Source organism: Anabrus simplex, chromosome 1 (genome assembly GCF_040414725.1).
Source record: "Anabrus simplex isolate iqAnaSimp1 chromosome 1, ASM4041472v1, whole genome shotgun sequence".
Lineage (NCBI taxonomy): Eukaryota > Metazoa > Arthropoda > Insecta > Orthoptera > Tettigoniidae > Anabrus > Anabrus simplex.
In genome coordinates, this window is record NC_090265.1 from 417,813,537 (window position 1) to 417,840,312 (window position 26,776).

At 41.9% G+C, this 26,776-nt stretch overlaps 1 protein-coding gene across 1 annotated transcript in view; it reads left to right on the plus strand.

Moving 5' to 3' along the window:
* The window catches only part of LOC136871635 (uncharacterized), a 193,933-nt gene that overhangs the window by 36,713 nt on the left and 130,444 nt on the right, over positions 1-26,776 (plus strand). Inside the window, exon 3 of the mRNA XM_068227138.1 lies at positions 17,684-17,856. Coding sequence (XP_068083239.1) covers positions 17,684-17,856 — 173 coding nt within the window. The remainder of the gene's footprint in view (positions 1-17,683; positions 17,857-26,776) is intronic.

Below are 26,776 nucleotides of genomic sequence, written 5' to 3' on the forward strand. Positions count from 1 at the left end.
ACGGCATAAAAGATCGGAGATTGTATTCTTTGTGACTTACGTTATGTAGTACTTTTCGATAGGACTAATAACATAGGTAATTAAAATTAAATGTTAGCGATGGCAGAAGTAAGGAGGACATAAAATGCAGACTAGCACAAGCAAGGAAGATCTTTCCTAAGAAAAGAAATTTGGTCACCTCGAACATATAGGAATTAGGAAGATATTTTGAAGACTTTCGTCTGGCATTGTATGGAAGTGAAACATGGACGATGACTAGCTCAGAAAGAAAGAGAATAGAAGCTTTTGAAATGTGGTGTTACAGAAAAATGCTGAAGGTGAGATGGATAGATCGAATCACGAATGGAGAGATACTGAATCGAATTGGTGAGAGGAGATCGATTTGGCTAAATTTGACGAGAAGAAGAGATAGAATGATAAGAATGATAGGACACATCTTAAGACACCCAGAACTTGTGCAGTTGGTTTTTGAGGGAAGTGTAGGCAGTAACAAAGGTAAGGGTAGACCAATATATGAATATGACGGGCAGATTAGAGTAGATGTAGGATGCAGCAGTTACGTAGAAATGAAAATGTTAGCTCAGGATAGGGTGGCATGGAGAGCTGCATCAAACCAGTCTAAGGACTGATAACTGAACAACATTATTATTATTATTATTATTATTATTATTATTATTATTATTATTATTATTATTATTACAGCACTGTGTAAGATACTACAGACAGTAGAAGTGTCGATAACGGCGAAATGACGAGAATTCGGTGTAATCATTTCAGCATAAGTACACCCCTTGATTAATTCGCGTGAAATCGGATGAAATACTGTCCCAGGTGACCTAATGAACGTGTCCTCAGAATGTCTGGTCAAGTATTCCGTCGTATGTACAGTACCGGTACATGAGACTTATGGTTTCAGGATCACCTGCTCTTTAAGTACCCAGACACCAACCAGAGAAAGAGCCCATCCCAGTACTGTTACGGTACTCGCCTACTTGTATGGGACCTCTGCTACAAGTAGGTGGTCAGCACCGCTATGCTGGACTACTTTGACCATGTCAGGTGACGTGTATCGCCCAGATGGTGCGCGAAGTCGCGGGCCCACATTCTCTTGTTAGCACGTTGACTGCCAAGGTGCTGTGTAAACTCGCCCCATGAGCCATTTTGAACATTTATTAACTGTAGTGGTTTATATATTTTTAATTTTTGGAAGTTTTCCAAAATCCATTTTTTTTCTTTCTTCTTTGTCATTCTTATATGAATGACGTGGCCATTAAAGAAAATATTTATGAGTTTTGGAGCAGTTTGCAACGCTATTTACATGTGGATGTTACTGAAAGAAGTGATACTATTGTGTTCATTTTTATACAGAGTAACAGCGGTCAATAGATTATATATACGCCTGTAATAAAACTAAGAATTCAAATTCGTACTTTCCGAGAACAATTAGTTGCAGAACTTCTCTGTATGAGAGATGGACTGGTAATTCGTCCATCACCTGGACCTTCAAACTCCGTTGATGATACCCAACATTTGGCCCAAAGGACGGATAAAAACTGCCAAACTGCAAAGCAAAAGGTCCTGAGGAGGGGAGGAAACATGAAAAATGATATACTCACCTTGTGCAACACTTTACTAAATATGCCTCATTTGTGTTTAGACTGGTGCAGCTTACTCCTAAGTCTTAATGGTTTTTTTTTTTTTTTGGTTCGTTTTGGCCTACTAAGGACTACGGGACTCGTTCTAACTCTTAGTTGAGGTCTTCTGCTTTTTCTTGGTCCAGTATGCTTTCATTTTCTGGCTGTGTGCCTGTTTCCTTCCATCCGTCCACTTAGGTCTGGGGGTCCCTGTACTCTTTTTGCTTGCGAAGGGCAGTGGGAAGACTCCTTGTAGGATGGCGTGTCGGTACTGAGATCGGTTCTCTATGGTCTCTAATGTTTATTATTAAATTTTCTCTTTATTTTGGCATTCATTGTAATTCACACACTTCTACTGATTAGGTCAAAGCAAGTATACCTGTAAGTTCCCTGAGGACCACCATCTAAACCTTTGATAAGAATCTCCACTACAGTCATTCACATATAAATGGAATGACCTTTTATTTCTCACCGTCCGGCCGACCACTTTCGGAAATGCCATTTATTAGTGAACGACATGGCACTCAAGGTATAGAGTACCGGAGTCGTGACGTGGCTTTCCTTTCAAATTGTAATCATTTTCAGGTACCAAAAAATTCTCGTGGAAACCGTTTTTAGTGAATGTTATTATTGACGGTCTTGGCGTGACCGAATGTGCACTACCCCTGGGCAATAATAGCTTGGTTGGAATGCAGTCTACCGGAACCAACCAGGATTGTTTTATGAGCCCTTAAAACTTGCGATCATAAACCAGAGGACACGTGGACACTGTATTGCGATACGTGACTTTCAATTTCGAAAACTTCACGTACGATAACTGTCTTGATCACTTTATTATTATTATTATTATTATTATTATTATTATTATTATTATTATTGCTAACTAAGGAACAGTCATTTCAATTATTTTCGTCTCCATTTGTGTTCTTTAACTTCTCGGAAGCGTGGTTCGTGTTCTTCATTTCTCTCCTCAGTCCACGAATTTCCTGTTTTCAATTTTAGGTCTTTTCTTGGGAAGTTTCTCCTTAAGAGGGTTCCACTTCTGAAGGTATCGGCCAAAGAAATACGAAGGTCACGAAGGGCGTGAAAGTTAAAGACCCTAGAATTCGCAAATCTAATGTTGTCGGGGTCGGAAAAAAACAAGAGTTGACCAAGGGAGGTCGGATAGGATAGATGAAAGTGAGAATCCTGACACTAGTAAGGAGAAGCAATGGTACAGGATTATGATCATTCAAGAATACGAAAAAATAATGTAATTAAAAAACATGAAAATGTTTATTTGACTAGCATTTGTACCCGTTCTTCTCACGGGGATTTGTAATGGATTACATGTTTCCTTCAGGAATTTATGCGATTTCACATGCCTGTATTCAAACGTTTAATACGGCATGTAAAACTGATATTTTTCTACGAGAGTACGTGGCAGTAACGTGAAGTATGATAAAGATGAACAAAGTCGAGACCATTACAGAGTTGTCGTCACGTAGGCCCATGTCTTTTATTCTAAGTTGTGATGTATGTTGTGTTTACTTGTCTTCTTAGTACATTTCATTTTTCTCGGGTTATTAATTATTTCCTACATTCACTCACCTCATCTCCGGCCCCGTATCAAGAAACGGGGCTGCGGTTGTATGTAAGCTACATTAATTATTTGCTATTTTAGAAGAACACAACGATAATAATAATAATAATAATAATAACAATAATAATAATAATAATAATAATAATTTTACGTTTCACTAACTACTTTTTATGGTTTTCGGAGACGCCGAGGTGCCAGAATGGCTGAGGTAGGAATCGAACCCACCTCTACTCAGTTGACCCCCGAGGCTGAGTGGACCCCGTGACAGCCCTCGTACCACTTTTCAAATTACGTGCCAGTAAAATCTAGTATTCTGTTCTTCTTCTTAATCTGCTTACCCTTCAGGGTTGGTTTTTCCCTCGGACTCAGCGAGGGATCCCACCTCTACCACCTCGAGGGCAGTGTCCTGGAGCGTGAGACATTGGGTCTTGAGATACAACTGGGGAGGTTGACCATCACCTCGCCCAGGTGGCCTCACCTGCTATACTGAACAGGGGCCTTGCTGGGGGATGGGAAAATTGGAAGGGACAGACAAGGAAGAGGGAAGGAAGTGGCCGTGGCCTTAAGTTAGGTACCATCCCGGCATTTGCCTGGAGAAGAAGTGGGAAACCACGGAAAACCACTTCCAGGATGGCTGAGGTGGGACTCGAAGTCACCTCTACTCAGTTGACCTCCCGAGGCTGAGTGGACCCCGTGCCAGCCCTCGTACCACTTGTCAAATTTCGTGGCAGAGCCTGGAATCGAACCCGGGCCTCCGGGGGTGGCAGCTACAGTAATCACACTAACCACTACACCACAAAGGCGGACTACTACTACTACTACTACTACAGAAAATTCTACTCAGGCAACATATACTTCATCTCATCTTATGGCATTTGATTGATGACTACATGGTATTTTCTCTGTGCTCCAGCTGTCCTTATAAGTTTAGTAATACAAGCTGACGCCCGCCTCTGTGGTGTAGTGGTTAGCGTGATTAGCTGCCACCCCCGGAGGTCCGGGTTCAATTCCCGGCTCTGCCACGAAATTTGAAAAGTGGTACGAGGGCTGGAACGGGGTCCACTCAGCCTCGGTAGGTCAACTGAGTAGAGGTGGGTTCGATTCCCACCTCAGCCACCCTCGAAGTGGTTTTCCGTGGTTTCCCACTTCTCCTCCAGGCGAATGCCGGGATGGTACCTAACTTAAGGCCACAGCCTCTTCCTTCCCTCATCCTTGCCTATCCCTTCCAATCTTCCCATCCCCCTACAAGGCCCCTGTTCACCATAGCAGGTGAGGCCGCCTGGGCGAGGTACTGGTCATACTCCCCAGTTTTATCCCCCGACCAAGAGTCTGAAGCTCCAGGACACTGCCCTTGAGGCGGTAGAGTTGGGATCCCTCGCTGAGTCCGAGGGAAAAGCCGAACCTGGAGGGTAAACAGATGATGATGATGATGATGATGAATACAAGCTGACGGCGCACACTTCCTTCGTAATAACCTCTTTCTGCACCCATTTAATCGGTCCCTGGAACTCACAAAAATATCATTCACCGGGCGAGTTGGCCGTGCGGTTAGGGGCACACAGCTGTGAGCTTGCATCCGGGAGATAGTGGGTTCGAGCCCCACTGTCGGCAGCCCTGAAGATGATTTTCTATGGTTTCCCATTTTCATACCAGGCAAATGGTGGGGCTGTACCTTAATTAAGACCACGTCCACTCTGTTCCCACTCCTAGCCCTTTCCTATCCCATTGTCGCCATAAAACCTATGTATGACAGTGCGACCTAAAATAAATTGTAAAATATATATACCGGGTGGTCCCTTTATTTTTTTATTTTTTTGCTAGGGGCTTTACGTCGCGCCGACACAGATAGGTCTTATGGCGACGATGGGATAGGAAAGGCCTAGGAGTTGGAAGGAAGCGGCCGTGGCCTTAATTCCTTTATTTTTTCGGAGACAGGCAACCCAAATAACGCGTATAACACAAAGATACTTATAATTTAGTTTTATGAACACCAAGTAACTTGAAATTTCTCCTCATGGTCAATAAGGCTTCCCTCTACCTGTGTGCCATCACTGTAAATTGATCCATGGACCCAGCAAAGGAAAAACTACTATGCACAATTCATCATCATCATCATCATCATCTGTTTACCCTCCAGGTTCGGCTTTTCCCTCGGACTCAGCAAGGAATCCCACCTCTACCGCCTCAAGGGCAGTGTCCTGGAGCTTCAGGCTCTTGGTCGGGGGATACAACTGGGGAGAATGACCAGTACCTCGCCCAGGCGGCCTCACCTGCTATGGTGAACAGAGGCCTTGTGGAGGGATGGGAAGATTGGAAGGGATAGGCAAGGAAGAGGGAAGGAAGCGGCCGTGGCCTTAAGTTAGGTACCATCCCAGCATTCGCCTGGAGGAGAAGTGGGAACCACGGAAAACCACTTCCAGGATGGCTGAGGTGTGAATCGAACCCACCTCTACTCAGTTGACCTCCCGAGGCTGAGTGGACCCCGTTCCAGCCCTCGTACCACTTTTCAAATTTCGTGGCAGAGCCGGGAATCGAACCCGGGCCTCCGGGGGTGGCAGCTAATCACGCTAACCACTACACCACAGAGGCGGACACTATGCACAATTCGACGCCAAATATTAAGGAGCATTCTGCAAACATGTGATTTATTGCGCCTTGAAATAACACAGGTACCCGAAATACGATCGAATTAATAGGTTATGCCACGTGCTCTGTAACGTAGGGAAGTTAAATGAACACCGTGTAAACGTTAATTGAAGACTTTGACATGTATGTTAACTTTCGAGATGGAACGGCCGTTCGTAAGTACCGAGCCTCTACCAAGCATTATGTATGCTGTCTTCGCGGCTGAATCGGTTAAGGGGTGGAGCAGAAGATGTGTGAGTTTCGGCAGTGTAGTGGTTTTTTGCTGTTTGTTTTAAGGGGTGCGCTCTGATTTGGCGTCCTTCCCCTAAGGATGGGTGGGGGAAGGATTGGGAAGGAAATCGGCCTTGGGTTTTTATTAAGGTACCGTCCCGGCATTAGCCTGGTGGTGAAAATGGGTGATGAGGAAAACCGTTTTCAGGACGGCCAGCATGGGATTCGAATCCACAACCTACCGAATCCAAGGCACACAAATAATAATCCACACCTACCAGGTCACATCATAGCACTTAGTACGGTCGAATAAAAATGTATGCCATGTGCTCCGTAATGATAAAAAGTTAAATGAACACTGTAAAGTGGGCAACATTTCGAACACTTGTTAATCTGAATGTGCAGGGTACCATACTTCCTACCTACAGACAATCACGTCGCTGGTTACGTAACATCGGATAAAAATGGACTTTTCCAGTACCAAATAAAAATTCACTCTTCGGAACAGGGTGATATGCGGCCGTATTACAGTCACTGTAAACGGCGTTATTCGAAAAAAAAAGTAACAGGCTGTGATTCGAACCTACTACCACATAGCTTGACTAATGCAATAGCTGTGATGCATTGTTTAGCCACCTTAGCTACCGCAAGCCATGGTGCATAAATAGTACGTTGTAGTCATTATAGACACTTCCTGTTCAAACGTAAGATATTGTTTTCACAGCTGTGATCGTTTTCCACATTCATTATAGTTTAAGTAACAGAAATAACACTGCCGATAATGCTTTCTACCATATTCGCGAGCATTATATAAACGGCAAGGCCATAAAGAAGCAGGTACTAATGTTTTCCGGATGACTATGATATACGCGTTAGTTGGGTTACCTACCTCCGAAAAAATAAGGGGCTGGTGAACCACCCGGTATAACTGAGACGGGCTACGCGTACCCAGCGGCATTCAAAGAGTTCGGCACACGTTTGATCTCCCTGGCCACTCACTTGCCTAGTAGGGGTGATTTATGACGGCAGTGGGCTTTAAAACGGAAGTTCGCATTCCCCTTCAGAAATCCTCACAGCTCTGTTGCCAATGCACCTCTTGTTAAATAGACGTCAGTCTCTCTTTTCAGCTCAGACAATTCACACTTGCTTTGTTCGTTTGAAAGTTTTGGATTATTTCTTTGCTTCGTTAATTAATATTTGTGAAGTGTGTTGTTTTTCACTTCGCTTCACGCAGTAATGTGGAGGCCGTGGGAATCTCACCTGGAAATTATCGCATCAGAAAATCCTGAATTAAATCTGCCAGTGCAGGCAAACGATCCTCAACCGAGCACCGGTAACAGTGATATTCGACCGAGTAGTACTGGTTCCGTGTCCGCGAGTGATACTCAGCCGGGTAACAGTGGTTCCGTGCCCGCGATTGATATTCAGCCGAGCAGCAGTGGTTCCGCGCCCGCGAGTGGTACTCAGCCGGGTAGTAGTCGTTCCGCGGATAAAGGCGACTAAAACTTTAAGTAAGCAAAGTCAACGGCTGGTATGTAACGCATACGAATACGTTATGAAGAACAACGTTCGCAAGGGTTATATTTCTGAGACAGCTAAAATGTTGAAACTTAACAGGAAAACTGTAAGTAAAATGGTAAAGAGGGGACCTACAACTCCGAAAAAGTGTGGTAATAATAGGGTTATCTTTAATAAAATTGATGATTTTTGCTGTGACTTGGTGAGACGCGAGGTATGTGCATTCTTTACTAACGGTAAGTCACCAACCGTACAGGAACTGTTAAAACATTTGAAAAATGTGTGTGGCTTTCCTTATGAAAAAACTACTCTACGACAGCTGTTGAAAAACCTTGGGTTTTGTTTCTGTATTCTGAAGAAAAAACAGATTGTAATGGAATCTGCTAGAATAATAGCTTGGCGATACAAATTCATAGACCGTCTCCGGAAGTTGCGTTCCGAGGGATGCAGAGTTGTCTATCTAGATGAAACTTGGTACGATACTCATGACATTGTGAAGAAAGGGTGGGATGGTGGAACTTGTAATTGCATACTGAAAGCACCAACATCGCGAGGCAAGCGTATTATGGTATTGCATGCTGGAGGCAGTGAGGGCTGGGTTGAGAATTGCCTTTATTTATCGGCTAAAAACATTGGAGACTGCAAAGCTGATAGCCATGACGAAATGACAGCTCAAGTTTTCGAAAACTGGTTTAGGTCTCATCTTTTAGAGAACCTACCACGTGACCGTAAATGTATAATCGTGATGGACAACGCAAGCTATCATTCGCGGCAGCTGATTACGTTTCCTTCCATGAACACTAATATTAAGGACATTATTAAGTTTATGGAGTACAATAACATTCCTGTGCCAAAACCTGTACCCATCAAGGCAGTTATGTTGCAGGAAATCAAATCAGCCAATATCAGTAAAAGGTACGCCGTAGAGGAGATCGCAGCCTCACGCGGACACAAATTTTTGCTACTCCCTCCATATCAATGTATTTTAAACCCCATAAAAATGATCTGGTTTCAGCTGAAGACGTATGTTAGGAAAAATAATGTTACGCAAACTTTGAGTGCTAGTGTGTGTCAACTTCTTCGTGAAGGAGCTGGAACGATCGGTCCTGAGAGGTGGTCTGCTTGTGTTCGAAGCACCATTAAGACAGAAGAGAAGTACATGAAACACGACACGGATAGCAACCAAGATAGATTTGTAATTCACCTAGCAGACAATGACGAGGACGACGAATAGAGGTAAGGTAAATACTGTACTGCATTTGTTTTAAAAGTAGCTAAGTTTGCTGGCTACTTTTTGTCCGAAATACATACTCCGATATTATTATTATTATTATTATTATTATTATTATTATTATTATTAATCTGCTTACCATCCACAGAGGCGGACAATTATTACATACATACATACATATCTTTATTGCCCACCCTAGTGTACACCATCGGCTTACAGGCAATAAAGACAGACAGAGCGAAACAAAGGAAAACAAGCAATAATAGCAACTACATCTCTCTTAAAACTACTTAACTACATTTACTACCTCTACATCTACTCAGTATCATCCCACACGTACGCGGATAGCCAGCACACATGCAGGACGATACCGCACTACTAACTACCCAAAGCCCAACCCCTGACTACCACCTAAAAAAATAATATTAAAAAATTAATTAGACTGGTCGCTGCAACAGCCCTGGCATGGAACACACGCCCACCAACCCGTCTACAGCAGCCACCAGCCTTGCCACGTGAGAACTGGTATCGTATCTCACCGACCCTCGCTGACAAACGCTGTGTTCCTTTCCTTATCATGTGTTACAAGCCACCCTGGCTGAAACCAGACCCAACAGGTGGCCTGCAACACACTTCCGCTATGTACGTCACACACACTCTTGTCCATTGTCAGCACACTACCTTCCCTATCCTTTTCATTTCCGTGCAGACATGCTCAAGTCTAACTTCTTTGGAGTGGGGTCATCTCACCTTATAAAACTTAAGACTTAAACATCAGCTAACAACCATTTAAAATCCCTTATCAACGCACCTAAAACAATTAACACTTTTTTTTACACAGACAAACTTTTTTCATTCGAAGTCCATTAGTTCACTCAGTCTTCTCCACCTACCGCACCACACTTCATATATCAAACCGACTCACCTTATTAAGCTTCAAACTTAAACATCAACTAACAATCATTTTATATCGCACTTAAAACAATTTGACTTTTTTTAACATTTCACTTACACACAAACAAACAGTTTCCATTCCAAATCCATTAGTTCACTCCGTCTTCTCAGTCTACAACACCTCAATTACATCAAACTGTTAGATCCCATTTCTTCCATCCTATTAAACTTAATACATAAACATCAAGAATCCCTCAATTTTTACACCCCTCATCAAGGCATCTACACCATTTAAATTTTTAAATTTTTTTTATGACCTACTTTCATAATTTCCATACTGCCAACATTTTCTCCTTAACTACATTCCCACTTAATCTATCACAATTCTATCACATATACCTTCTTTATACTCCCTCCTCACACAAATACACTTAAACAATCCATTTTTTTCACTCCTCATTTACACACCAACAGACAGTACTCCATTCCAAGTCCATTAGTTCACTCAGTTAACTCGCTTTTTTTGTTTTATTATTTTTTTTTTACTTCCACCTAAGGTTTACGCTACCCTCAAACCTACTCAACCTCCCCTTTTCTCAACGCCTACCTAATTTTCTCAGGCTTTCCCTTTGCCCCAGGCGGATCACCTTTCCACAGGGCAAGGTGTTCTCCCCCTTTCCCCTAACACTACAGCCCCTTCATCTGATATCATGATTACCACGATACCCTTCCCGCATTTGCTCAGGGCGGATATCCATTCCTCTGAGCAGAATGCCTTCCCCCTTTCTCCCTCAGCACGAACCACATTATCTGCACAAACCCTGTCACTCCCTCAAATTCTTTATAAATATAGCTCTGGCCACATTTAAGAATTTCGCTATATTCGTTCCTTTCTCCCACTCTCTACATAACCAAGATGTTATCTTATAGCTTTTCCCTACCATATGCAGCTCCTTCTTACTTAGTAGTTTGATCTTTATCTCCGCCAAAGGTCGGCATTGATTAAAAATATGCAGGTCCTCCCACTTCTCTCCACATAACACACATCTATCCCTATTCTCACTACCTACCCACCCCCTATTCCTCGGTACACCCAATACCCACCAATACAAACCTCTCTTATCCCTTCTACCCTCAAACTCCGTTTTCGGGTTTATTACTTCCACCAATTTATTTAATACTGATAAAGAGACTCTCTCTCTACATTCCCCTATTAAGCTCTGTCTTTCAATATCTAGTAGTCTTCCCTTTATCCTTTCCCATACCCATTTATTCCTACCATCCCGGACAATTATTATTATTATTATTATTATTATTATTATTATTATTATTATTATTATTATTATTATCTCAGTCCCTAGTTCGTGATTTTACTTTTCCTTTGCCAGGCGAGTTGGCCGTGCGGTTAGGGGCGCGTAGCTGTGAGCTTGCATCGGGGAGATAATGGGTTCAAGCTCCACTGTCGGTAGCTCTGAAGACGGTTCACCGTGGTTTCCCATTTTCACACCAGGCAAATGCTGGGAAAGTACCTTAATTAAGGCCACGGGTTCTTTCTTCCCACTCCTAGACCTTTCCTAGCCCATAGTCGCCATAACACCTATCTGTGTCTATGCGACATAAAACAAATTGAAAAAATTGTTGCACTTTTCATTTCTTTACTGAAAGCGAGACACTGATATTAGCAGCATAAAATTAATATTTTGATGGGCCTACTTTGGTATCAATTTAGTCTTTGTCGAGTTTATTTGTCAATGCCTTCTTCCTGTTTTCTTTCTTTCTTTCTTTCTTTCAACATCTGCGACCACCGCACGGGTTAAGCACGAAACAAATTATTCTGCGATATTGGTTTGTGCTGTGGTTCATTATCAAGTTTTATATTTATATTTTGACTTTAGAATAAATTAAATGTTAATATGTTTAAATAATCGACGCAAAATATGACAACCTTGCTTTTGACAGAGCTCACTAGCCTTTTAAACGACACGCGCCTCTTGTGTCCAGAGGAAAGGAGCCGACTGTCAACCCTCATTATCACTAGGGCGGGCAGACTGACAACCCTCATTATTACCAGGGTGGGCCAAGTTTTGAGATCAGAAGATACCGCTTGGGTATGCGTTGAGCGTCAGGACTATAATTATATACAGTGTGATTCAGCAACCCCTTCCAATATCGTTTGCTGCAGCCCAACCAACGTACACATGGTGCTATTCACCTGCAGGCGTAGTGTATGGTACTAATGTTCAGTGAGCACATTATTTTTGCACACGATCCTGAACCCTAGCGAAATGTTTTATCATCCGTTCGCAAAACGCGATGCCTTGAAATCATGCAGCAACGTCCTTTTACGATGCAACTATGTTAATATGTCGTGCCTCGTGACCGGTTGTAACGAAGGGAATCAATGCATAAAACTAGGTAACAGTGCAGTAATTAATGTCTTAAACACCGAATCGGGTGGGTATGTAGCCTACTCTGCTCTCGTACTACCATCTTGTTTCCAGCAGTGCGTAGTGGATGCGGTTAGGCGTTCGCTTAGTAATCGATGGAATGTGTCTGAGACTGTTCGAATCGTGGACCGTTCAAATATTTTTGCATCAGTATGATGTTTGAATACGTAAACACAGGCCCAAGTTTGCCACATTCAAACAGTAGAATGGCGCTGTTATTCATCTTGTGCCCTGCGCATACTCCGCTGGTTACGGTCTGAATGTAATCTCTACTGTTATTCGGCATGTTTCCCACAGAGGAATACGTTGACATGCTCTTCATTTATGGGAAAGCAAGACAAAACGCGTGTGAGGCATTACGTCTGTACTAGGAACGGTATCCCGACAGGCGACACTCGGCTGCTACGACATTCCGCCGTGTTGAAAGACGCCTAAGGACAATAGGCATGATTTCCAACCAGCCACCAGTCCGCGATAGGCCCGTTATTTCGGCTGAAATAGAACAGGCCGTTCTAGAGGCAGCTCGTAATAATCCACACATCAGTACAAGGGCGACTGCACGACAGGTGAACACCAGTTTGCTTAGTTTTAATTTAATTTGAGTGAACACCGAATTTGTCGCTAGATATACGCCTATTTTACATGCCATTTTCGCAGGACATGCAGGAGTGTCGAATGGACTTCAAAACTGCTACTGTCTCTGTCGGATTCTATTTATTTATTTATTTATTTATTTATTTATTTATTTATTTATTTATTTATTTATTTATTTATTTATTTATTTATTTATTTATTTATTTATTTATTGCTAGTGGCTTTACGTCGCACTGACACAGATAGGTCTTATGGCAACGATGGGATAGGAACGGCCCAGGAGTTGGAAGGAAGCGTCCGTGTTCTTAATTAAGGTATTTTCCTGGTGTGAAAACCACAGAAAACTATCTTCAGGGCTGTCGAAAGTGGGATTTGAACCCACTATCTTCCGGATGCAAGCTCACAGCCGCGCGCCCCTAAATGCAAGGCCAAATCGTTCGGTGATTCTAACGCAGTACGGGTGAAAAGGAGTATTGAAGTGTGCTCGTTTTGAAACGTGGTGCCGGCTCTTTGAACGCTGAACACATGGTGAAGGTGATGGGTCAGAGGTTGGTTGTATGTTCACTCTCCTCGGTAGCATCAACACGAGGTGCGAGTCATACCTAGTCCTTTTCTTTTCTTAATCTACGGGTTATAACACCTAATGGTTTCCTAATTCCGAAACAGAAAGCACCAGAAAAAAGTAACAGTTGAAAAATTTTGGAGTCGATTATCTAAATAGCAGTGATCATCATTTCATCTCAATTAATTCGTCTATTATTTTCAAGTGCATTAACCACACCTACAGCGAAGCAATGGTTCCCGAACCTTTTCAGTTCACGGTGCCCTTGATAAATGATGGTATTTGCATGGGGCTTTAGATGTCTACTAATTACACCATTCTAGTGCAGTTAGGAAAATTAGATCAAAATGACCGAAACACATATCTAATACTACAACAATGTTAATAAACATAGAACAATTAATTGCATTGGACAAATTCAACTAATCAAAATTTATGGGACGGTTGAGCCTGATTATCACTGCCCATTTTGTCAGAAGCTTGGAATCAAACTGAACACAGCTATACTAATTTTCATCTCTACGTTAAATTTTGCTCGATACTTATTCCTTAACATATAGGTTGGCGTGATTAACTCAGTGGCTAAGCTGCTGGGTCCCACCCGGAAGACTGAGATTTTCAACTGAAAAATCACTTGGTGTCAGGAAGGGAATCCGGTTTTAAGCCCCGAACCAAAATCACAATGTATGTATGTATGTATGTGTGTGTGTGTGTGTGTGTGTGTGTGTGTGTGTGTGTATGTATGTATGTATGTATGTATGTATGTATGTATGTATGCATGTATGTATGTATGTATGTATGTATGTATGTATGTATCAAAAGTAGAATGAGCCTGGATGGCTCCAGCGACCTCAGAAATATCTGGGATAAGCTGAAGGAAGTTACTCACTACTTAACACAGTGACCTCCAAAGCCCAACATCGCACAAATAACAAAGGTAAATGGAATTAAAATTCACTGATCTTTACTTTTTAGACAGGAATATTCATCTGTTATTGATGCAGAACCAAAATTCAAGTAACACTCGTCATATTTACGTTACATATTTACGCTTCTTCAATGCAAACTGGAAGAAGACGAGCCCTCCATATTTCACTCTCAGAATAACCACTTCCGTTCGAAAGCCAGTCCTACTTTTTAATGCAAGAAAATATACTTGTAAATCAATTAGCAACACGCTTAATCATAAATTACATTTTCTAACATTAATTAGTTTTATTTTCGCTAGTGGTTTAACGTCGCACGAACACATCGAAGGTTTTCAGCTACGCAAGAATGGGAGGGGGCTAAGATTGGGAAGGTAGCGGTCGAGGCCTTAATTAAGAAACATCCTGGTGTTAAAATGCGAAACCAAGGAAAATCATCTTCAGGACTGCCAACGGTGGAATTCGAACCCACTATCTCCCGAAAACAAGCTCACACCTACGCGACACTAACCGCACGGCCAATCGATCGGTAAAAATACGAATTCTGCCCGCGCGAAATTGACAGCTCTTTATCAACAAATATATCGCACCGAGGAAAATTGGTAATCTTAAAGAAAAATCAGAAAGGTAAATGATATTTTTACAATACGCCATCCTACTTGTGGAGATACTGGGACGTCGCATCATACTGCATTGCTTTCGAAAATGTAAAAAGTAATGTGGAAATTTTGCAGGCCTACTATTGCGCGGCTCCTCAGGGCATCCCGGCGCACACTTCCGGACCACTGCAATAAGGATAGTCTTCAGCTCCTTAGCATAGTTGACACGTTAGTCTCCTCGCATGCTGTGGTAGGCAATATGCGATACAATAAAGTGAAGCAGGCTACCGCGTTGTCGGGTGAATAAATATACACGTTTCGAAGTGAGGACGAGCGATGATGTGAGCCTACGATATGAAATTTCCTCTGGAAAGATTTGTCTATCGAAAGTAAAAATTCAAAGGCAAATTATATTTAATTAATAGTCCAATTAATATTTCCTTTTGGTTTAATAAACCTTTTAAAAGTAAATTTTAGCTATTTCTTTCAATGAGCACAGCATTTAGCTCTACACGATCCAGTTTGGTTCGAGAATAGCTGAGTTTGTACAATCACTGCAGGGTTAAACATTCAGCGTGCCCTTGCATTTCTTTTTACATCAAAAACGTATCTAGCCGTTTAAGAGCACTATGAAGTGACTAGGAGATCCACGCAGAAATTATTATATCTAACTGCCTTGATAACTGGCTTGTTTACTTTACTGTGAGAATTTAAGAGAAAACGTGTCTCTTAGAAGTGATTGACTCTAAGAACGGAAATTGTTAGGTACCTATCAATGAAGGTACAGTATACTGATTTTGTTTTGCAAATCTGTTAGGTTAAGGGATCAGTGGAGACATTTTCTGAAAACACGCTCTCTAAACGAGATGAGGAAGGTGTAATTTCACAACAACCAAGGTTTTCTTTTACAAGCTTTGTTATGTTACCATTCACATCGCGTTTTCCGGGTAGGACGTGACCAGACATCCTGCATGTATCCAGGGGAGGGATACTTAAATCCATTTATATATAGCTACATATATTTAAAGATTTCTTAATCAAAAATACTTTTTTAAATCTAGTGATAAAGTAATGGCCGCCTCTGTGGTGTAGTGGTTAGCGTGATTAGCTGCCACCCCCGGAGGCCCGGGTTCGATTCCCGGATCTGCCACGAAATTTGAAAAGTGGTACGAGGGCTGGAACGGGGTCCACTCAGCCTCGGGAGGTCAACTGAGTAGAGGTGGGTTCGATTCCCACCTCAGCCATCCTGGAAGTGATTTTCCGTGGTTTCCCACTTCTCCTCCAGGCGAATGCCGGGATGGTACCTAACTTAAGGCCACGGCCGCTTCCTTCCCTCTTCCTTCTCTATCCCTTCCAAACTTCCCATCCCTCCACAAAGGCCCCTGTTCAGCATAGCAGGTGAGGCCGCCTGGGCGAGGTACTGGTCATACTCCCCAGTTGTATCCCCCGGTCAAGAGTCTGAAGCTCCAGGACACTGCCCTTGAGGCAGTAGAGGTGGGATCCCTCGCTAAGTCCGAGGGAAAAACCGAACCTGGAGGGTAAACAGATGATGATGATGATGATGATGATAAAGTAATAGTAAAATAGGTCTATAATGCGAGGTATAAATATAAATGGAATATAAATTTTGACGCGTACTTCAATAAAACGGAACGAATCAATTAACGCTACTTAATGAAAAATGATCAGTTTTAAATGTGTATTTTCTTAAACATGGACACTATTTTAATTCTTCTTCTTCTCCTTAATCTGTTTACCCTCCAAGGTCGGCTTTTCCCTCGGACTCAGCGAAGAATCCCACCTCTACCGCCTCAAGGGCAGTGTCTTGGAGCTTCAGACGCTAGGTCGGGGATACAACTGGGGAGGTTGACCAGTACCTCGCCCAGGCGGCCTCACCTGTTATGCTGAATAGGGGCCTTGTGGGGTGATGGGAAGTTTGGAAGGGATAGACAAGGAAGAGGGAAGGAAGCGGCTGTGGCCCTAAGTTAGGTACCATCCCGGCATTTGCCTGGAAGAGAAGTGGAAAACCACTTCCAGGATGGCTGAGGAGGGAATCGAACACCCCTCTACACAGTTGACCTCCCGAGGCTGAGTAGACCCCGTTCCAGCCCTCGTACCACTTTTCAAATTTATTGGCAGAGCCGGAAATCGAACCCGGGCCTCCGGATGTGGCAGCTAATCTCATTAACCACTACACCACAGAGGCGGACGACTATTTTAATTACATCAGAGAAAAAGTATTTAATTATGATTAAAAATAATATTAATTACTATTACTGTTGACTACTATTATAACCTTCGTAAGAATTTTTGCTGTAATAAAACAAGGATAAAATTATTTTGTCTCGGCTTTGGTGAAGTTGTTTCCAAACATAGCACGCGAGTGAACATCCGTTAATCAGTCATTTCACCAGAATCATTTATATGAACTGAATGAATGAACAGTGGGTATTAATACAAAAATATGTATTACAGCATGTATTTCACTCGTAAATTTATGCTAATGATCTTGAAAATAGTATTTACTGTTATTTTAAGCTAATATGTTATAAAACGCGCGGAACCATAGATGCCGATCCAACAGAAATTATCTTTACTTTACTTCGAATGTAGTTATGTAGTGAACAAGAGTGGAGGATTTTCAATTCATTTTCGTAATCATGAGTCAAAACAAACATCTTTTTCCGTCCCAAATGTTCTTACCGTAGGCTACTTACTAATTTCACAGGTATGAACACCACACACACAAAGGTACATCGATGGCAGATGTACTCTACTTGTGACCAACGAACACGGCAGCCTTCACCATATTATTTGCTAATTAATATTTTTGTTGACAGGGCGACAATAGCACGCATGTTCCGCAACGGCAATGGCGGCAGTCGTCTTTGGGGAGGAGAGCGAACGGGCCGAGCGATGGGGCCCCTGGATCCACATCTCACACAGCGGACATTACTCCACAACTATCAGTCAGCCAACGAACTGGGACAGACTGGCCACTCCAGTCGAACAGGTCAGTCTCACTTCTCAGTATTTGTCTGACTTCGCAGTAATTGGACTCTGCCATTTCTGTTATTAGTTCAGGTGATTCCGACAATGATGCAGCCGGGGGTAAAAGAAGTACATGAATCTGTACTGTCTCCTTTCTGCTCCATCTACAGTGAGTAACAGTTTTTGTTCGTACAGCTAGAATTTGAATACAATTTTGCTGCTTTGTGAAATAAATATATATTTGTTTAAATTTTTCTGACAGGAATCTGATAAAGTGCGAAGTATATTTTTAATATACGAACTACAATATCCCATATCACATTCAGTAGATATACGAACAGTCTCAGAAAGGACAAAAAACTGAACTTCCTTTACAACTGTTCTATTCGTACACTTACAAGTTAGTCCCACCTCTTAGTATCAAGCTGCCCTGTTATACTTCAGGCCTGCCTGTAGCTTACTTGTTTACATTCCAATGAGATGGTGAGATGATAAAGACAAGAGAGTTCTCAGACGTCTTGAAGAAATTAATTGTCCAACTTGCTCTTGAGGAGAAATCATGAGGGATATAAGTGCGGTTGTTGGTAAAACGCATTCAACAATCCAGTATATCTTCAATAAATTCAAATATGAGAGTACGTGGAGGAATTTGAGATGAAACCAAGAAAGGCAAAATTAACTAAATGGGATAAAAAAGGTACATTTCGCACCGAATTATACGTGATCTAAGTTAAGTGTACCAAAACTGCGCACGCTTGTACAACACAATCTGCAAAAGGAACTTTCTAACCAGACTCCACGTCGTGTTTTATGGATAAATGGGCACCATGGCCGAGTTCAATGCAAAAATCCTATCATTAGTGCAACGAACAGATTGAAGAGATTAATGTTCGCGAAGGAGCATGTTTCAAAAGGTCAAGAGTTTTGGGATCGAGTTATATGGTCCAATGAGACATGTTTTTATCCTGATGGAAACTGCATAGTTTGAAGAAAGCCTAACACAGCCAACCGCAAAGAAACTACTATCCCAAGAGTGACACGTGGAGGTGGTTCCACTCTGTTATGGGCCTGTATGTCCTCTCAAGGAGTGGACCATCTGCACTTCACTGAGGGAAGTATGTACAAAACTGTATATAAGGATATATTGGCGAAAAACTTGAATGATAGTGCCCAAAAATGGACTTTCACGGTAATTACGTGTTTCAACATGATAATGACCCTCAACATACTTCGAAACTTGTAAAAATCTGACATATTTGGAACGTTCCCTATCACCTTAAAACTCCTCCTGAATTTAAATCCAATTTAACATTTATGGCCGATTTTGAGAGGGATGGGGGGGTCATGAACTGCAAGAGTATATCCATACCGGAGCTGCAAAGTCATTGCAGAACAATGGAAGAACATCAGTCCACAGCAGTGCAAGAAACTAGTTTCTTCTATGCAATACGATGCGAGGAAGTTATTAAGACAAAAGACAGTACTAATATTGTGGAAGTGTTGATTTCCTTTGTGTTTGGAATAATTCCTAGAATTAAGTATACGGATAGAAAAGTTGCAAGGAAAGTTTAATTTTTGTGTTCGCTGAGATTATTCATATATCTTCTGAAGGTAATCTGTAAAATCTGAGATCATGTATATGTATTAAAAATAGACATCATACCTGATCATGTTCCTACCAGAAAAGTGCAAAGAAATATATACTTATTTCACAAACAGTCAACTTGTATTCACATTCCAGCTGTACGAACGAAAGTGTTGCTGACTACGTCTTGAGGAACAATTCTAGAACAAAAGAAACTGGAACAGATTGGCATTCATAATCCTAACCTATTGTAGGTTATACCATTTGTACGAGTCCGATTAATAATCCTTTTATTTTCATCACCAAACTGAATTTTGCATAGGAATTTCTACGATATTTAGTAATAAGATTTTGTTTGTTCTTGGATTATTTTCCAATATCTGCGGTTAGCACTAATGTAGATTAAGTCACTTTTACGGTCGGGTTCCCTTCGAGACGCCATCCCTATAAGGATAGGATTATCGCGTGTTTCTGTGATGCGTGTAGTGTTAATATGTTGTATACAAATGAACTGTGTATTAAGGCGATCTCAAACACCCAGCATCCGAGCAAGAGGCATTAACCTAACGCGGCTAAAACCCTCGACCTGGCCTGGAATCGAAGCCAGGGACCTTTGAACCAAAGGTCACTACACTGACCACTCAGTCGAGGAGTCAGACTACACTACTAATTACTACTACTACTAATAATAATAATCATCATCACATCATCATTATCATACAGATTCACCGAAGTTAGGGCAAAACCATTCCTCCCCATTTTATCCTTACTTTTTGGTCAATCTCGACGTTCCAGTTCAGGTCTAACCTTAGAAGAATGAAACTATCAGTAAAACAAAAAAGGGAAGAACTATGTGAGGTAAGTAAGGTTGTGTCCTCGTCCCGAAGTGTGCAGCTCTTCTCAGCCACATCCCCAATGAAGGTGAGCTACATGTACTATTTTAACCACATACCATCCCTCTTGTCATTCTTAAATCTTCGGCAGTACCGGGAACCGAACCCGACTACCGAAGACGGCAGCTAATAGCGCCAACCGTTACACTACGGAGGTAGGCACCGTGTAATATGAGAAAACAAGCTATTTTATATATATAGATGAGACTCCCTAGATCTCGCAAACTTAATTCCGTCCGAGTCGGAAGAGAAAAAGCTTCCCCCAAGGGAGATAGGGAAGGAAAGATGAAAATAAGAGGAATGCTACATATTATTACAAGAAATGCCAGTCTCAATTAGGGAATACGTAACAAGGAAGGCTACATGTTCGTTCCTTAATGCGGAAAATATCCCTGAAATAACGCTACTAATACCTTATTTATTGGATCGTTAGTGCTGGTTTATTGTATTTTAAAGATTCGAATTATTTTGTTCATCGACTCCACATACTGAAATGTGTGCGAAAACTGCCTTGCGAGTGACAGATGAGTGATTGTGTTGCCCAGTTATTTGAAACAGGAGCTATCCCAGCATTTTTCTGGAGATTGTTTGGGAAAAGAAGAGAAAACCACTGTCAGGGTAGCCGATACCAACTCAAATATTCGAGAATGATGTGGCTTCGCTTTCCACGATGGAACGAACGGGACAATTTGGCAGCAACAATTAACCATCTTAAGTGAAGAGCATTAGGTATGAACTTATAGTAGACGCAGATCATTGTCGGGGTTGGTATCACTGAAGATCGTAAGGAGGAGTTAATAAGTTTTTTTTTTGCTAGGGGCTTTACGTCGCACCGACACAGATAGGTCTTATGGCGGCGATGGGATGGGAAAGGCCTAGGAATTGGAAGGAAGCGGCCGCGGCCTTAATTAAGGTACAGCCCCAGCATTTGCCTGGATTGAAAATGGGAAACCACGGAAAACCATCTTCAGGGCTGCCGGCAGTGGGATTCGAACCACAATCTCCCGGATACAAACTCACAGCCGCGCGCCTCTACTCGCCGCACGGCCAGCTCGCCCGGTTTAATAAGATGTAAAACCAGTATCATTTTAAACCACTATTTAGCATGTTCAATAGAAATGTAATTATCCTCAGAAGCAATATATCTTTCATTTATTAATATATGAGAAGTCAATTTTGTCCGCCTCTGTGGTGTAGTGGTTAGTGTGGTTAGCTGCCACCCCCGGAGGCCCGGGTTCGATTCCCGGGTCTGCCACGAAATTTGAAAAGTGGTACGAGGGCTGGAACAGGGTCCACACAGCCTTGGGAGGTCAACTGAGTAGAGATGGGTTCGATTTCCACCTCAGCCATCCTGGAAGTGGTTTTCCGTGGTTTCCCCACTTCTCCTCTAGGCAAATGCTGGGATGGTACCTAACTTAAGGCCACGGCCGCTTCCTTCCCCCTTCCTTGGTTATCCCTTCCAATCTTCCCATCCCCCCGCAAGGCCGCTGTTCAGCATATCAGGTGAGGCCGCCTGGGCGAGCTACTGGCCATCCTCCCCAGTTGTATCCCCGACCCAGAGTCTGAAGCTCCAGGACACTACCTTTAAGGCGGTAGATGTGGGATCCCTTGCTGAGTCTGAGGGAAAACCGACACTGGAGGGTAACCAGATAAAGAAGAAGAAGAGAAGTCAATTTGAAGAAATAAACCGATTTTCACTTACCAGAGATAAAAATTTTACTTTTACGTGACGGTTCATATCGTGATTATAGCCTCAAGACACCCAATTTTACCAGGAATCCGAACCAGAGGATGGAGCTCATGTCAATAGGTACAATGATACCACGAACATTAGCCCGAAATTTAACCACGACGACCATCTTGATCAAAAGTCAGAGACGATATAGTTCAGCTATAACGCCCCCGATATTTTAACTAGACTTTAGCTGAAAATACTCAACACCCTCGCGACAGAATTCTGAATCTCTAAGATTATAGTATGTATTGTTAAAGCCCACATATATTTTTACCATAATTAGATAGTTTATGAAAGCTATTAATCTATACACAACCCACCATAGTAACAACCACTACTGCAGTCGCTTAAGTGCGGCCAGTATCCAGTAATCGGGAGATAGTGGGTTCGAGCCCCACTGTCGACAGCCCTGAAGATGGTTTTTCGTGGTTTCCCATTTTCACGCCAGGCAAATGCCGGGGCTGTACCTTAATTAAGGCCACGGCCGCTTCCTTCCAATTCCTAGGCCTTTCCTATCCCATCGTCGCAATAAGACCTATCTGTGTCGGTGCGACGTAAAGCAAATAGCAAATAGCAACAAAAAAACCACTACAGCAGCACACCATATTGAATACATCCCTCCACGCGTGGTTGACGTAAAATTGGGCCAGTTCCACAAGAAGTTCCGACCGCAAGTGACTGGTAAATGGCCAGGAAGAAGAGGAATGTTCAGTATATAGAGTGTTAGGGGTATACGTGCAGATATTTCTTGTAGCAATAGGGAACGATGTGACGAACCACTATAGGCCTATATCAAACTTTTAACAATCCTCGGAAGTTATTTTCGAGAGCAAACGGATACGATGGTTTTGGAATAGGTAATATGCCTTGTTCTTGTTAATGAATAGCTTTCTTCGATAACAGGCAAGTTACGCGCCATCCGTGCCAAACTGGTTTCTGTTTATGTTTAAGAGCGAATGTACTACGGTAACAGCTGAACGCTACCGATGAAATACCACGAGATGTTACGTAACATACTGGCCAAACATACTGCCAAACTGGTACTAGGGTATACCATGTTACGTAACATTCTCGCCAGACTGGTTTTGTGGTTGTTAGTATTTTGTTTCCGTCTTAGGAGTTTCAGACAACCATGGTCATCGGTTTCGGACCATGGAGATGTATCGTTAATACTGATTCGTTTGCTGTTACGTCCTTTATGGGATTGGGATATCTGTGGTCATCATCTCCATGGTGTAGTGAGTATGGAATGACCTAAAAATTGTGTCGGCGTGGGATCTGTACGAGCGTGTGTTATAATTATTGGAGCGTAAGTTCAGGATAGGCGCCGGGACGTGAAGTATGGTTCGATCCCCGCTGTGCATTGCGTAAAGGTAGAAGAAAGAAGGCAAAATCGTTCTGACGTGCATGTAAACAAAGTTCTTTACGTAACGAAAGCATGCATGGGATAGGATGTAAAAATGAGTAGTATCGGAATTGAATTATCGAAACACATCGATCGTTTTGTTTCAAACGAATAATGGACGTGTTATGCAACTAAATAAATTAAACGTACCTACATTTCTTGCTTCCTGCCAGGTTGAATGGCTCAAACGGTTGAGGTGCTTTGACTCCCTTTGACTCCAACTTCGCAGGTTCGAACCTGGTCCAGTCCGCTGGTATTTGAAGGTGCTCAAATACGTCAGCCTCGTGTTAGTAGATTTACTGGCACGTAAAAATAACTCCTTCGGGACTAAATCCCGGCACCTCAGCTTCTCCGAAAACCGTAAAAGTAGTTAGTGGGACGTAAACAAATAACATTATCATGATTATTATTATTTAAGAAAAGGCTAGGAAAACAACAGATAGGGAATCTGCCACCTGGGCAACTGCCCTAAATGCAGATCACTAGTGATTGATTGATTGATTGATTGATTGATTGATTGATTGATTGATTGATTGATTGATTTTATTATTATTATTATTATTATTATTATTATTATTATTATTATTATTATTATTATTATTATTATTATTATTATTATTATTATTATTATTAATTATTGCCTACTCGCCAATAATATCTGCCCAGAAAATACTTCTCATCGTTTATAAGTATGGATCTCAACAGTTACATAATGTCCTAAATATGAAAACATTTTAAAATTGGCTTTACGTCGACCCGACACAGATAGGTCTTATGGCGACGATGGGACAGAAGAGGGACAGAAGTGGGAAGGAATCGGTCCTGGTCTTAATAAAGGTACAGCCCCAGCATTTTTCTCATTGAAGCAATCATATCTTTCGTACGCAGTTCGTTTTGGTCTAAAACACTCAGTGGATCAAACGCTTTCTTTTGAGGTAATAACTAATTAAATTGGTAGATTCTGAGAAAAGTTATGAGTACATTTGTCTCCATGACGAAGATCTTTGAAGGACTTTTTAAAAGTTCGGCGCATAGTGTTGTTCCAAGGAACGTTTAATTCAATTTCTTTGTGTGATGTATTTTCAAGTGTTTTGTTGACATAATATTACATTCTATTACCACAGCAGATCATGTGCTTTATTTCATTAACTCGAAACTTTGCAAATAGATCCGTGAGGATAGTAATGAACAACACCATAGTTTGTACATTGCGGGAGGAGCCAGCGGGAAATTGCTAGTTATTATTATTAGTATTGGTGGTGGTGGTGGTGGTGGTGGTGGTGGTGGTGGTGGTGGTAGTAGTAGAAGCTCTAATTAAACGGGTCAATTACTGTCATAATTTTACCTGTCGGCACTTGCTGTCCAGTAATAATCCTTCTATTACAAATACCTGGCGGCACTTCCATAGCAGCTCTTTATCCTTCGAGCAATGTTCACGCATGGATGCAACTACGGTTTTTGAAATTTGTCTCATTAATAACAATTTCACTGAATATTTATAGCCTTCTTTTTCGGTGTCCACCGTCCTTTCATTGACCTGAAAATATTATGAACATAGCATAGACAACTCGCATTGTCTATTGTCAGAAATTCGTCGTAGACTGTCACAATAACAGCACAGACATATTGCGCCTATTTTCATTAACTCATTAAGTGTTTCCCTCCATTTTTGTCAGCTTGGATCACTGAGTAATGCCATTATATACATAATTTCGTGTGGCTATTTCTAGCCGGTTGCAGCTCTTGTAAGGCAGACCCTCCGATGAGGGTGGGCGGCATCTGCCATGTGTAGGTAACTGCGTGTTATTGCGGCGGAGAATAGTATTACGTGTCGCCGGGCTGAATGGCTCGGACGGTTAAGGCGCTGGCTTCCTGACCCCAACTTGGCAGGTTCGATCATGGCTCAGTCCGGTGGTATTTGAAGGTGCTCAAATACGTCAGCCTTGTGTCGGTAGATTTACTGGCACGTAAAAAGAACTCCTGCGGGACTAAATTCCGGCACCTCGGCGTCTCCGAAAACCGTAAAAGAGTAGTTAGTGGGACGTAAAACAATTATCTATTGTATCCACATCCATTATTGTTGTGAAGGTACTCTTTGTCTTTGGGCAACCTGCAGCTGTTGCAGGAAGATTGTAGAACAAATAAATAAATCGTCCATATCACATATTAACCAGCCTATTTTCAATTTGGTCTTCAATAAAATGTTCCTACTTTCGGATCCTGCTTCAATCGCCATGTTCCTTGTATTACTTTTTGTCTTGAAGATAAAGTTTTAAGTTACCCTCTACGATACTGAACTCTGGATTTTAAACTAATATTGTAGTTTCAGCATTTTCAGTCGTGATGCCTTCCGAAACGTCGTATATTAACAGTCTATTACACGATGTTCAATTTTCATTTAATCAACCTCACCTTTATGTCAATATTATGCATCGTTTTATATTATGGATATGTTTTAGAGCTGGGGTCTACCTGCAGTTATTGTCATCAACTTAGCGTAGACAACTTTGCGTGGACAGTAAAGCGACGTCGTGGTAACAAGCCAACGATGTTCGTCATCTATCTTCGTCTTCATCTTCTTCCTCACGTTATTATCGTGTGCCAGAACTCTGCCTTCTACATACAGCAGGTACGAATGGCGCCGTTTTTTACTCGAGTTTCCACTGTCTTTGACTGGCGTTTCGTCTAGGCACATGATCTAGGTAAGACCGACGATTGAAAGGAAAATGGCGCCACCGTGGGTGATCGTTTAAGACATGTGGTTGATTCATGGCTGTGTTTACATTGTGTTATAAAGTGTTATTTTGATTGAGTAGTTGAAGTATAAAATATATATTTGGTTAAACAGTAATCTATAACGGTTTATATGGTGTATTGTTAGGAGTGTATATGATATGGTATTCTTTAGTGTATAATAGTGTACAGAGGGGTACAGAAAAATGTAGACACTCTTTAATAGTTAATATGTTTGGAACAAAATGACATATCGTTGCAATTCTTGCACGGTTGCGTAGTCCATTGTTTTCACGAAAGATGATGAAGGTCACGTGAATGACACGACAATCTCGGCGGGCGTTTTCCAGCAGATGACAGCGCAGCAATGAATGAAGTATGATTGTCGTTTGAGCAGCGCAAGGCCGTAATGAAATGGTACTGCAAGTACGAAAACATGATGGAGGTACAACGCCAATGGCGTAATGTGTACGGAACTCAGCCATCAACACGTACAATAATTTATCGGATTCGGGATAAATTTGAAGTCGACGGTAATGTTCAGGATGTGCATAAAAAAAGGGTCTGGCCGACCAAAAACATAAAGTCGAC